Source organism: Octopus sinensis, unplaced genomic scaffold (genome assembly GCF_006345805.1).
Source record: "Octopus sinensis unplaced genomic scaffold, ASM634580v1 Contig12956, whole genome shotgun sequence".
Classification (NCBI taxonomy): domain Eukaryota; kingdom Metazoa; phylum Mollusca; class Cephalopoda; order Octopoda; family Octopodidae; genus Octopus; species Octopus sinensis.
In genome coordinates, this window is record NW_021832829.1 from 412,899 (window position 1) to 426,809 (window position 13,911).

Genomic DNA, 13,911 nt, shown 5'->3' on the forward strand with positions numbered 1-13,911 from the left:
AATGCTGCTTTATAAAAGACTCAGCCTACGAATGATATACCGACAGTACTTTGATCAACTGAAGTTTGTCCCTCCCTGCAAACATACGGACAAACACGGATAATAATTGTGGATCATGATTCAGTAACCCAACGATTTGAGACGGTACATAACACGTGCAGTGATGACGACTAGCTTGTATTTTGTCAGGGAATCTGGTTTTAGGAAAGGGACACTACTGGTTAAGTCGAGCAAAAATTGCATTCTGAACTTGAGGAGAGGCCAATGTCTCGTCAGCTCGACCAAGACCAAGGACTTTACTTAAATCGCTCGCATCGACAGATCTTGGAACAATGTGGAGTCCTCCCCTCGAGAGGAAAACCTTCGATCTTACAACTCAGGTCAACCCGATTGAGAGCAGTCGCAGGCTCTAACCAATGAGGAATGTGCTCTGCGGCCTCAATGAGGAGAAACTCCCCGTCGGAATCATATATTCAGTCTATAAACATACGTACATACTTGATTGTCATTTGAGGGAGACATATTTCTTTCAAAATGTACACAATCAGCCACTCATCCTCCACGTTGTCGTCATACGTGGTCCTTCCATATAAATGTGGGATCCTGAAGTCTAGGGATTCTCAATGTAGTGTATTAAACTATGTCTAATCGTTTTACAGTCGTTCGTGAGCTCATGGGTGGATCCAAAAATCCTTGGAACGAGGTTGAATCCGTCACATTGCCAAATATACCCGGAATATATTGTTCTTGCTGATTCGACAAGTCTGCAGCAGAGATCAGACAGGTAAGCCAGTTCATCTGAGATATTGAGAGATATATTCGGGAATAATAAGTAATATATTGTGTTCTCCTTCACCGACATGTTAATGTGTCCAACAATGTATTGAAATGATTAATTTAAATAATAAATATAAGTCATATTAAATTAATATTAACTTTAAAATGGATCATGTTCGTTACGGTCGCCAGTTGATACTCCCAGATTTCGGGATTTCAAGTAAGATTTGTTATTTTATTCAAATTAGAACAAAGGTCTTTGCGCAATGCGAAAATGTTAATTGTGGGAGTCGGAGGTCTCGGGTGCCCGGCCGCCCTTCACCTCGTTTCGTCTGGCGTGGGTAATTGCTTTGAATGATTCAGGAACCATTGGATTGATTGACTTTGACTGTGTGTCTCTCTCAAATCTCCCCCGACAGACTCTTTTCTCAGAAGACCAAGTCGGGAATGCCAAAGTAATTTGTGCCAGAGATCGGCTTGCTTTGTTTGAGTCTCGTCATTTAATTTTTTAGGATAAACTCGGAGGCAGAGATCGTCATATTCAAGGAGGCCTTCAGTACTGAGAACGCTTCTCGTCTTGTCCCGCAGTTCGATGTTGTTCTGGATTGTACTGACACTGTGGCCACTCGATATTTGCTGAATGACGCCTGCGTGCTATTCGGTAGGCCTCTCGTTTCCGCTTCTGCTCTTGGATTTGAAGGACAACTTTCTGTCTATAACAACGGCGGTCCCTGCTATCGTTGTCTCCACCCAGTTCCCTCCTCTTTGTCTTCGGGTACGTGCGCTGAGAACGGAATATTTCCTACTATAACAGGTGTTATGGGAACCTTACAGGCCACAGAAGCCATTAAAGTCGTTTCTCATTGCGGAGGTTTCTTGTTTACTCTACTATTAGAGTCCCTGACTGGATTCATGCTTACTTATGACGGGCTCTCCTCTGAATTCAAAAAATATAAACTCCGAAGGCGTCAGAAGAACTGTCTTGTTTGCGGAGACATGCCATCGATCACCGAATTGCGAGAATGCGTTTTTGAGACTGTAGGATTATGTTTTTCATTCTCAGACTTGTGTGTATTCCCGAGGGATATCAGTTGAGGTATCCAGTTCTGCATCATTATCTCAAGGACTATTTTAAATTACGGGACGCTGGGGTCAGACATGTCCTTTTAGACGTGAGGAATCCTGTAGAACTTGAGATATGTAGTTTACCATGTGGGAATTTGATAAATATCTCCCATTCGACTATATATTTGCCTACTGTGCGTTCGGATTTATTGACTGAGCTGAACGATTTGGGAGATGTGCCTGTATATGTCATTTGTAAGAGAGGAGTTGACTCCGAAAGAGTTACCTCTTATTTGTCATCCCTTGAGGAGTTCAAAAGATTTGAATTTTCCAGTATCAGAGGTGGGTTGCTTTCCTGGTATCGTTTGATTGATCCTGGTTTTACTATTTATTTCTAATTACTCTTATTCAATTTTTAGTCTTCTGTTCTTAAGACAAATACTGTTTATAAATATAGAATAAACCAAGTCACTTTAATCAAATCTGTTCCTAAAATCTTGGTTCCGGATTCCATTCCCAGAAGTTGCCTGTACTTGATAAGTGACACCGTCATAGACATCCTATCACACGGATTTGAGGCACTGGATGGACTTGGATGGGACGTCTTTAGCTTTGTCTAGTCTAAGAAACTAGCCGTACGCCAATGAACAAAATAAAAGACATTAGAGAGACATGAGAAACTTAATTTCTTCTGGATTATTAGAATAACTAACTTACTCGTTCTCTCTCTTGTTGTTTGCAAAACTGTGTGGTTACTATAAGCGAAACCTTTGGCACATAAGTGCCTCTGGCTACGCAGACGTCTTCTTGTTGTACTTTAATCAAATCAATCGTTGAGGTTCATTACCTATGTCTTACTATCTGGGGAATTTATTCAGCTTTATCAAACAACTAAAATTGACTCAATCAAACCCTTGACAGTTAAACAAAAAAGCTAGGAAAACTCAGACTTTTAACAACATCGCCACTCAATTTAATGGCCGTAATAGAAACACCTATATTGCGTCCTCGTATTTCTTTTCTCCCTCAAACACCAGTTTCGTTGCTTTTCAAAATTATAGTCGGCAAAAAATGAGGGAGCCTGTTGTATTCAAAGTTAGTAATAAAAGATAAATGTACTTATGTACTATTTCACTGTGAAAGCTCAATATTCTTGTTTTATTTAATACAAAAAAACTTGAATTTTTCTTGTTCAATACTCGTTATTTTAAAATAAAGTTTAAAAAGCCTATCTAGTAAGCTGGTCATTAATTCAATTAGCCAGTATTACCCATTATTATTGTTTGATTAATGATGTTAGGGCAATTCGTCTTGCTGAGATGTACCTCATTAATTACCTAATTTGCCGTCTTATTATTCATCGGAAGAGGCGCGCTGACGTTTCACACTGTGCAACTAAACGTCCCAAATTAGAACAGACTAATCAATCACGTATTCCACTGAGTATAAGTCATCGAATAATCGTTATCGGCGTTAATGAGTTGGATTTTGTTATTCTTGTACCTCCAAGAATATCATTCAAGTTCATTTTATTTTTCTAGTGGTAGAATGCCATGTCTGGGAGAATTGGTCACTCCCGAACAGTACTGTGGCTCATTCTGGCTCAGAAATATATGTTCCATTTATATATTCTGACAGTAAAGAAGTGTATTCTTGTGACGTTTTTATTACTAATAGAAAATATACTTGGATAAAGGATATGATCAATGTTAAAAATCTTTCTCTGTACTCACATGATTTGAGCCAGGTAGAAGATGGTCGGTTGTTGTTCATGTCGAATTCTCCCTTTCTGGCGGGAATATACAGCTTTGTAAGAGAAGATAGTTGTGGTACCCTTTTGGTACCGGAAATCACCGTATTTAAACGTGTCCTAGTTTAATGTTGACTTTTTTAGACACCGAAAAAGATTTCGATTCTACAGTCTTATTGAAGGATATCGGAGACTCGGTGGTCTTTGAATGTCCAATGCATAAAACTATGGGTACAACCTACGAACTTAAAATAAAACTTAAATATGACAAGCAAAGAATGTTCACGACTTCAGGTATCCTTTAGTAAAGTAAAAGCAAGATTCTTTCTTTATCACCAGAACTGATTCCGGCGACAGCGGCGTCATCGAATGTCGAGTCATGGCCAGTGGTGTTGTTTTGATGGAAAGAATCGTTTATTTGATCATCACCGAAAGCCACAATTGTACTTTATTTGAGTTGACTACTCTTTTAAAGTCAAGCGAGAAATAAAACCACTTTTCCCGCAAAGTAATGAGCATGTTTTTTGGTTGATTCCTGGACTCGACATTAAAAATCAAGTTTTTTGTATTTTTTCAAACGTGGAATTGTATTTTAATTGACTGATAATAAATAGTGCTAATGTATCTTACTACACGAGTAAAGGAATAGTCACGACTGATTCAAGCTTAATAAACTATGAGGGGAAGCACTGGTGTGCTCCTTCAGTCAACAAAGGGCGTACTCTATTTTTTTATACAAAATATTTAGGTTTCCTTGGCTGATTGAGTAGTTTAGGATCATTTAACATTTGCTTGAGTGTGCATCGAATTACCTCTGGATTTATTGTTGATTGTAAACATTCAAATTTTTCCTATCCAGTAAAAATAGCCTGGTTTATCAAAAAGGGTCAAAATTGTATTATTTTATAATTACTAAGTATTCTCATCCGAACATTCGATCAGAGTGGCGACTGTCAAAAGGGAGTTGTTCATTCAAGATTCCTATTTCTCTGAAAATTCAAATTCGGCAACTGTCACATGTTATGCGGAATGGAAATATGGGAGACAATCGGACTCAATATTTATACGTAATATTTTAGACATCTTACTTTTCAGAGAGTCCTGCAAAGGAAAACACTAGAAACAACAACAAAAATGGAATTCTTACCACAATTAATAAATTAACTTTCACCAAAGTTCTTATTATACTGGTGTCTTTGACATCGATTATAATGTTCGTCGGAGTTTTAATTAGAAAGAGGTTTGTAGTTCAAAGAGGAAAGTTTAGATATATTTTCTTAACCAGAAATAAAAAAATAAACCTGCAGTCGAGTGGGCAAATATTAAAAAGACTCGTTTCTGATTAACGGATTTATCCACACGACTAACTAATACTTCAGATTTAAATAACAAATTAATTTAGATTATTATTTGGTTCTAACATTTGGATCTGTTTAATGAATTTTTTTCTAATTACAATATTTTAAACATTCATAGTATACAAACCAGGTTGTTAAAAATCATGATTTTTTTCAAAAAAATCTGATTTTTTTGATTTAATCACGATTTTTTTGATTTAAATCAGATTTTTTTGATTAAATGACTTTATTTCAAAAGACCCTTTCCACCTGGCTTATCAGAGAAACTTCTTTGTACTAAACACTGAAAAACGGCCACGCAGAACGATCTATCGTATTTCCTTATGTCCACCGGGATCACTTAACTTAGTTTGCATTACGCTTTCTTTCTTTTGAATAAATAAAAAATATTTCAAAGCGACTAAATAAAAAACAAAAACAATGGAAATCGTTTATTTAAAAGCTTGTAAATGGAAACAAGTTTGGCTGCTTTTCGATCCCCAGCCTATTGCGTACATTTGAATGTAAAATCGAATGTTGAAAAGATTCTTCTATTCCACCTGTCAAGCAACTGCTCCAAGAATTTGAGTGAAATTACTTGAAGTAACTGGTATGAATTCGACTCCCACCAAGCTATAGGTGATACTTTACTCAATAAATTCGGACAAACATGTATTGTTTAAATGGATCACTTTGCTCTGAAATTAATCAGAGTCGGACATATTCATAATTTGAGCACAATAACTCATGCAATGTCAATCTCAACATTTGAAAGAGATTTCCCACTTGTCGGGTCGATCAAATTCGCAAGTAAGTGAAAGGTGGTTAATGCGACATCTGGCACGGCTTCCGTCTTTCCAGAATAATACGATCAAAATAAGCCCACAAAGAATCCACGCTTTCTTCAGACATTTAAAAAATTTAAAGATTTTTATTTTTTTTATGATTTAAATCATGTTTTAATTGTTGATTAAAATCAAATGATTTAAATTACATGATACAAACAATTCTGACTTCTCTTGAGAGCTGTAAAAGATTCTGCAGATGACCCCTTTATTAAAAAAAGAAACTAACTAAGTAATTTTACTAACTAAGTCCAGAGCCTTCGAAGTGAGCAGAAGGTGGCACTCCACGCACCTCCTCCCCTTCTTCCTCCTCTTCTCTGGCACTGTAGACCTTCGAGAAGGTGCAGTCCAGCGCCTCTCGCTGACTAAACGTCAGGAAAGGGCTGGATCGGCGAGCATCAAACGAGACACTTTCCAGAGTCCTCTTAAGAACAGGTATCCCGTGTGTGATGACATGGGATGGACTGGTGCATCAGTCCTAGCTCGTTTGCAAGGAGGTCATACTTCCTCCTTTTCTCCACTTCCACTATCTGCAAACGGTCTAGGCACGTGATGCCCACCTCCACGATAACAATCTCCCCGGTGACCTTATCGTGGACCACAATATCGGGTCTGTTGTGCTGGACAACAATCGAGGTGCGTATGGGGGTATCCACCTTAATGCACACCCGCGAGTTCTCACACATCGATTGAACTCGATAGGTTCGCAACTTTCTGGACCGCCTCAAGCCATACTTATTGCAGAGCAAAAGATGGAGGGACCTCACCACCTCGTTATGCCTCCATGTGTAATCATGGTAAAGCATACTCCCGCACTTCGTGGCTAAATGGTCAACGGTCATTGCCTTACTCTTACAGTGGTTACACTGTTTCCGTTGACCATTAAAAAAGTTTCTATCCTGCAAATATGAAAACAACCCTTCTGATCGGGGAGAGTTATTCCCATATTTCAGCCACGTTGATGACGACGATATGCCAATGTGCGGGTTGTCCAGGCTGCTAAAGAGAGTCTTGTGAAGGACTTTTAAGTTGATCTTTTTAATTAAAGACTCCTTTTGAAGTTTGATCAACTCCTTCACATTAACTTGGGTAGCACCTAGACCATACTTAGCCGACACATGGCCTTTTATGGTCCCTAGGTGTGTACCACGCGCTTTTTCAGCAGCAAGGATGGCAGCCTTCCTTTGGGATACACTCGACCCACTCCACAAGGTGTCGTGCATCTTAGTAAGAATTCCCTCACTTAAGTGTACGATGTTACTTAGTCCACGTCCTAGCTGCCCGCGAGACAAGTACAATCTCTCCTTATTGCTTGCCAACACGTGGACGTGATTCTCTCGGAGTACTCTTCGGACAATAAGGTTCATTTCATCGTACTCACTCGCCCTGTAATATGCCCCTCTCTAGCTTAACCTCGCCTATATCGCATTTGTTGTAATGTAGATGCACGTTTCACCTGTCCATCACAGTTGCAACAAATTTGATAAACCACATTGGCAACTTAAGCCTTCGCAGACACTCAACGAGGTAGGCATGATCAACTGAGTCATATGCCTTCTTCACATCCACCCACATCGACACTAGTGAGTTTCCATGGGCTCTCGCGAGGCATTTGTTGATCAGTGCCTGCTCCTTAGCTCCCTGGCAATCCCGCCGAGTACCTAACTGGTTCTCGAAAAGAATTCCATTCACCTCCACGAAATCTCTGACCTCAGTAGCCACCACCTTAGTCATCAACTTGTACAGGTTGGGCATACAGGTTATCGGACGATAATCTGTCGGAACGGAAGGGTTATCTACTTTAGGGATCAAATAAGTGACCCCAGTACATAACCACTCTGGAATCGAGCCAGGGTCTAGTGTAAACTGTTCGATTGCTCGACACATGCAATCATGGATAGGTTTGCAATTTTTTATAAAGAAATTATACACCTTATCGACCCCAGGTGTCTTCCAGTCAGAGAGACGGGTTACTGCTTCATCGAACTTCTTGCGGATATCAGAGACACCACAAGACTCGGTCATCAAGGGAGCATCGGGTCCAAAAAACGGAAACGACACACCCTTGCGAGGACGTGCTTTTCACATACTCCCCCATGTGTCAAGCATTTCGGCCTTTTGCTGGGTACCCTCCTTCGTCTCTCCGTGTAACCGACGATAGAACACCCTGCGATTAAATTCAAACAGGTTGTTCTCCCGCCTGCGCTGACACCGAGACTCATGAGTTGAGAGCTTCTTCTGATAAACGAGAATCAGCTCCTCCCTCTCTGCCCGGACACGCCTCAACTCGTTGAGGTCCCATTTGGCAGCTCGTCCCCGACGAAGTAAAGTACGCACCAAGGGGGGAGTCTTGCCCTTGACCCCATTGCTCACATTCAGAATGTGCCCAGTCAGCGCTTCCAGCTCGGCTTTCCTTGCGGCAATGTTTTCTCTCCATCTACTCTTTGGGGCAGGCATCTGGGTGATTTCATCAAAAAGATTCTGCAGAGTAAACAAATCAATTTTATTAGTTGAGAAAAACAAAGAGTAATTTTATTAGTCGGCAAGCGTCAAACGAGACACTCTCCAGAGTCCTCTTAAGAACAGTTGACTGTACATAACTCTTTCGGGTCACTCTACGGTCCGCAAGGAGGACAACACGATTTGCAGAGAAATGCCTACTAAATATCTTCCTAACTTGCAAGGGTAGCAATAACTCGCTACTCTGATGCTCGTGTTGTTCAGAACACGGGGGGCATCCTGTCGGCGTAACCGCAGCGAACCAGGAGGAAAGGTCTTGGTTAGCTTCTTCAGTCCATTCAAATTGAGAATGCCTCTTATGGCAGAAGGGAACTGCGTCAGGCTGCAGTTTGCAAAATAGTGCCTATAGTTTTTAATAATCAACTTCTACCTGTAAATGTCCAAGATTTCCAAAATTTTCTGGAATTGAATCGCCACTGTTGTTGTTCCTCAAAAGCAAGTTTTCCAGCGGAGTAAAACTCAGCACCTATCGTGAACAGAAAATAATACATATTCTGGAAATAAGTTTAACTTATTGCTAGAAATATCTAACGATTTAATTTGACAGTTCTTTTATAGTGCAGAGAACTCGGTAATTTCGTTGTTTTTCAACAATTTCAATAATTTTGGAAAGCAACCCAAAAACAACTTGGGAATGTGTTTAGTTTGTTAGAATCAAGTATAATAGTCTCCACGTTTAGCATGATTTTTATTTCTCGTGGAGTTATCCAAATTTTGTTAAATTTTGAGTGAAACGTATTTCAGACAAGGCAATATTGTTATGATTAGGGCAATTTAAGTTAAAAAAGTTAAAATATATGAAAATGTGTATTTTGGCTTAAAAGTAAAAATAAAGTATTTTTTAAATGAAATAGTTACTTATTAAAGAAAAAAATAAAGTTAAAAAAGTTAAAAAAATTTTTTTATAAAGTTAAAAATTTTAACTTTATTTAAAATAGCGCGTGGGTGTTTAGTATGCCAAGAACTGCAAAAACAATGTATTTTAAGGCAAAAAAAATTGTTATTGAATATCCGCTGGAGTTTTTATTACGAGAGAATGGCGAGTTGCAATGTCAACTTTGCTTATGCACAGTCAGGTGTGAGAAAAAGCATTTTGTGAATTCTCACCGAGAATCGAAGAAGCACTCAAATTTATTAAGTTTTTACAAATTAATATAATTTTTAGAGAATAATTTCTATCAGCCTTGTTTGGACGAGTTACCCAATGATGACTGGTCAATGCAAGTCACTAAAGCATTTATTCAATGCGATATACCTTGCATAAATTGACTATGCCTCCTCTAAAGAATTTATTCAAGAATACTTCTTTGCCTCTTCTTCCCAATACAAAGCAAGAATGTGCGTTAAACAATTGAAAACTGAATATATTGTATTATTTCAAGAAAAGTTTAGGTTCATGAATATATAATTTTTTAGAAATCAACTTGTATTCGCCATAAGTGACGAGGTCACTATTCGTAGTCAAAAATTTGTTGCAGTTTTAATGGGGATACTTAAAAATCCCGATAAAACTTATTTGATTTCTTTCGTAAAAATTGATAAAACTTCTACCAAAGAAACAATTATTCAAATTGTTGACGATACGATTAAATGCGTTTTAATTGAAAGACAAAATTTCCTTCTCCTAATAACAGATTCCGCTAAATATATGCTAGCAGGTTTTAATTTAACATATAATTATAGCTGGAAAAGTTCTTAAGCTTTTATATCCAAGGTTATTTCACGTAACTTGTTTGCTCATCTGATGCATAATTGTTCAATGAAAATCAGGACTATTTATCCTGAAATTGATTCTCTTATTGCATCAATTCAAGCGGCAATACAAAAAATAACAAGAGAAAACGACTATTTAATGAAATTGGAATTCCACCTCATGTAGTTTTAACTAGATGGGGTACTTGGCTAACTGCTGCATTTTATTATGCAAAAAATTTAATACATGTGATAAACATTTTCAAAACAATTCCTGATGATGGAATCATTGTTCAGGCTGCAAAAAATAGCCTAAGAGATGAATCTCTAGTAAAAAGCTTAAGTTCTATTGTTAGAAATTATTCGACAATTCCAGGTAAAACTAGTTTAATAATAGCAGAATTATTGTGCAAATTTGAAAGTTCTCACTCCTCAATAGAGTTAGCTTACAATGAGCTAAAGAATTTAAAATTTGACGACGAATCAGATATAATTGAAAAATATTTGAATGAACGATTACAAAAAAATGATTTATGTCAAATTATAAGAATGACAAATTCATCAATTTCTCCTGAAGAATATTGTATGCTTTTAAAGTGTCAGCCTTCATCCTCTTCCATAGAACGATGCTTCTCTCAAATTAAAAACTTTATGAGGGATAACAGAAATTTTAATATTGAAAATATAGAGAATTATGTTATATGTTTGTATAATAAATGATTCTTAAGTTAAAATTTGTTAGGTTAAAATTTTGTTTTATAGGTTAAAATTTGGTTATTTTTAGGTTAAAAAGTTAAAATTTTTAGGTTAAAAAATCGAAGTTTTTAGGTTAAAAAAAAAATTGCCCTAGTTATGATATATGGAAATTCTTCAAGATTACACTTATCCAGTGTTATCCAAGTAACATTAAAAGACAAAAGAAGAGCTTGAAATTTCGGATCATCAGGACTGATCCTGGATAAGTCAACTTGCCGTTTCTGAGATTTTCCCCTGTGACGAAGAAAGCATTTGAGCTTATTTCCCTGCAGTTGCTGATCTTTGTTCGATTTATCGCTGTGATTTTCCATGTAAAAGTTCAATCAAATCCGAACGTGTAGAAAAATAATATTTTAGCCTTGGAAACTAAAACTAAGAATACAATGTTTATACTTTAAAGTTTTATTATTACAAAAAGTATATTTAATCTACCAACAAATACTAAACTCTCGCAGGCCAACATCTTTTTGCCTCCGTCGCATTCGAAGCATCGGAGGTCGCCGGAATCACCACGACAGACTTCATCCACAATATCGAAGAAAGATCGCTCTCCGAAAAAGAAATAATACCCGAATATTAAATATTCAAAATAAATCAAATTTGGACACTCGTAACTTAGCGCAGGGTAGACCGGTCAACCTGCATCATCGAAGGGTGGACAGGGCGAGGCTCATCAGTGAAGTAATCATGAGTAAGAGCATCCTGAGCGGAAATACGTTTTTCTGGAGAATAGCGAAAAAAAGAATTGAGCAAATTGAATCCATTCACAGTAAGGTAGTTCCCAAACCTGTTCCGCAATGAGTTATAGCGATAGTCCGGAATTTTAATCATCTTCACTCCTTCCAACTCGGTGAACCCCGGCCAAATCTTCTCGTTCGGAGAGCCAAGGTCCTTCAACTACTTGATCAATACAACCTTAAAGATTGCGTGAAGTTGATCAATCTCCGACCTGGAGGTCCAGAGGGGTCTCATGAGCAGCAATTCAGCAAACACACAACCAACAGACCACACATCAACCTTTGTCGAATATTTCTTGAATAAAAAACACACACATACCTTGATCCCCAACAACAACTCGGGAGACCGATACCACAGAGTCACAATGACTGGCGTGTAGTTCTTAAGGGGAGAACCATATTCTCGGGCGGAACCAAAGTCACCCAACTTGAGGACCCCCCGGTCAGTGATGAGTATGTTTGAAGTCTTAATGTCCCGGTGGAGGATCCAGTTATCGTGCAGGTGGGCCACGGCGGTAAGCAGTTGCCTTAAAATGCACTTGACTTCTCCAATCCTAAAGGGTGACTTGCGAGCCTCGATTAGCGACTTTAGGTCACTTTGGACGAAATCCATAACCACGTATATTCGATCCATATGTGACCCCACCACAATTTCCCGCACTCCCACAATGTTCTCGTGGGGGGCTTTCAACAAAGTAGATACCTCACGAAGAGAGGTTATCGGAAATCCATCCTTTTCATTCTCCATCTTGAGTCGCTTCAAAGCCACCAACTCGCCCGTGGTTTTGTCACGTGCCTGGAAGACCACTCCGTAACTCCCCTCCTCCACCCGAGACAGGTTTTCATACTCTTCCACAAACCGACACCCCTGAATTGCCGGGAAATACGACGCGAGTTTTTTTTCTGGGAATTTTTTTTGAGGGACAGCAATCTCTTCGGCAACAATCTCTTCAGCAACAATCTCTTCGGGACTGTCCTCGCTGTTGTCGCCCTCTTCCTTTTTTTCTAATCAGATCTAACGATTTAAAAACTATACCAATTTCAGTCTCGCTCTCTGAGTTTTCAGACAAAGGAATGTCACGGAAAAATCCACGACGCTCAATCCTCATTTGCTTGGCACGGATTACCTTCCTTGCTAACAATTCTGCAGAAAAGTCATTTTGTCCGCGTTTCTCTGATTCGGTTTTTAATGAGATTTTATAGTCTAGTTCGTTCTTATTGGATTCAGAGTCTGCCTCGGATACTTCTCCATTTTCTAATAAAATCTTGAATTTCGACATTGATACACAATACTACAACAAGATAGAAATAATAGTTATTATTAATTATATGATTTCCATTCTATAATCAAGAAAATATTTTTTTACTTATAAGATAATTTTGAGTCCACTTCTTTTCAACCTCGTCTTGTCGGACATTCCCCTGCCGTCTGTATGTACTGGCAAGCTTGTCATCTACACTGATGATATCCTGGTTATGGATACCTCGAAAAGGATATCACAGTCTTGGAGACGATTGAAGTCGTACATTGCCGAGTTAAAGAAGTGGACTGCTGAGAAGGGCTTGACCATAGCCATCGAGAAGAGCACCATTTCATGGACGCGAAGAGGAACACGTTGTGCAGCTACGTATTCCTATGCTATGAGTGGTTATGATATGGATCTTTTCAAGAGTTTGAATCTAGACTATTTCGGAGTAATAGTCAACTTCTGTGGTTCGTGCGCCGACCACGTAGCTAAACAGAGGAAGAAGAGCGTTAGAATCCTCAGAAGCTTAACCAGTTCCATCTGGATCCGGAAACTTACATCTACGTCCACAAAACATGTCTACAGCCAGTCCTCACATATGGCTAGAGTGACTACCTTGTCGAACAGTTGGAAAAAACAAAACGTTTCGGATTGAAACTAGCTTATGGAGTACAACTTGACGGAAGGCTAGAAAACTCGCAAGAATCTTCTGTCCCCACGATCCGGATGGTCTTGGAGAAATGTTGTCAACACCGACATGAAAAAAAATCTCAAACTAGGACGTTAATCATTTGACTTGGCCTTAAGACGTGAAAACTACTATAGACAAGAGAAAATAAATATGCAAGCTCTCCACGTGTGTAAAATTAATCGACCCGTTTTTTTCACGAAAACAGTCCCCTAGAAAATATTAACTTGTTCGGTGTCATTTACATCCTTCGTTTTATCTCAAACTAAGGATCCACTTGACGTGGTCTTAAGATGTAAGACCTGTAATAGAAATTAGAAAATAAATATGCGAGATCTCCACGTATGTGGAACCAATCAACATGATTTTTTTTAGGGAAACAGTCTCACGTGCTTTTCGACAATATTAACTTATCGACCAATTCGACATTTATTCTACCATCAAAAACTAAAGATTCGTGGTACGTCGTCTCAAGATGTGAGACACTCTATAAAAAT

At 38.5% G+C, this 13,911-nt stretch overlaps 2 protein-coding genes across 2 annotated transcripts; both read right to left on the reverse strand.

Moving 5' to 3' along the window:
- Positions 1-5,576: 5,576 nt before the first annotated feature.
- LOC115229532 lies at positions 5,577-7,141 on the reverse strand. Its single transcript, XM_029799863.1, has 2 exons — positions 6,335-7,141; positions 5,577-5,627 (listed from the first exon to the last, which is right to left on the reverse strand). Exons 1-2 carry the CDS (start codon positions 7,139-7,141, stop codon positions 5,577-5,579), a joined length of 858 nt encoding a protein of 285 aa, XP_029655723.1.
- Positions 7,142-7,856: 715 nt separating this feature from the next.
- On the reverse strand, positions 7,857-12,759 carry LOC115229533 (cyclin-dependent kinase 11B-like). Its single transcript, XM_029799864.1, is given in 4 exon segments — positions 7,857-8,255; positions 8,665-8,760; positions 11,382-12,484; positions 12,516-12,759. Coding segments are annotated over 4 exon segments (1,842 nt in total).
- Between the last annotated feature and the right edge of the window lie 1,152 nt (positions 12,760-13,911).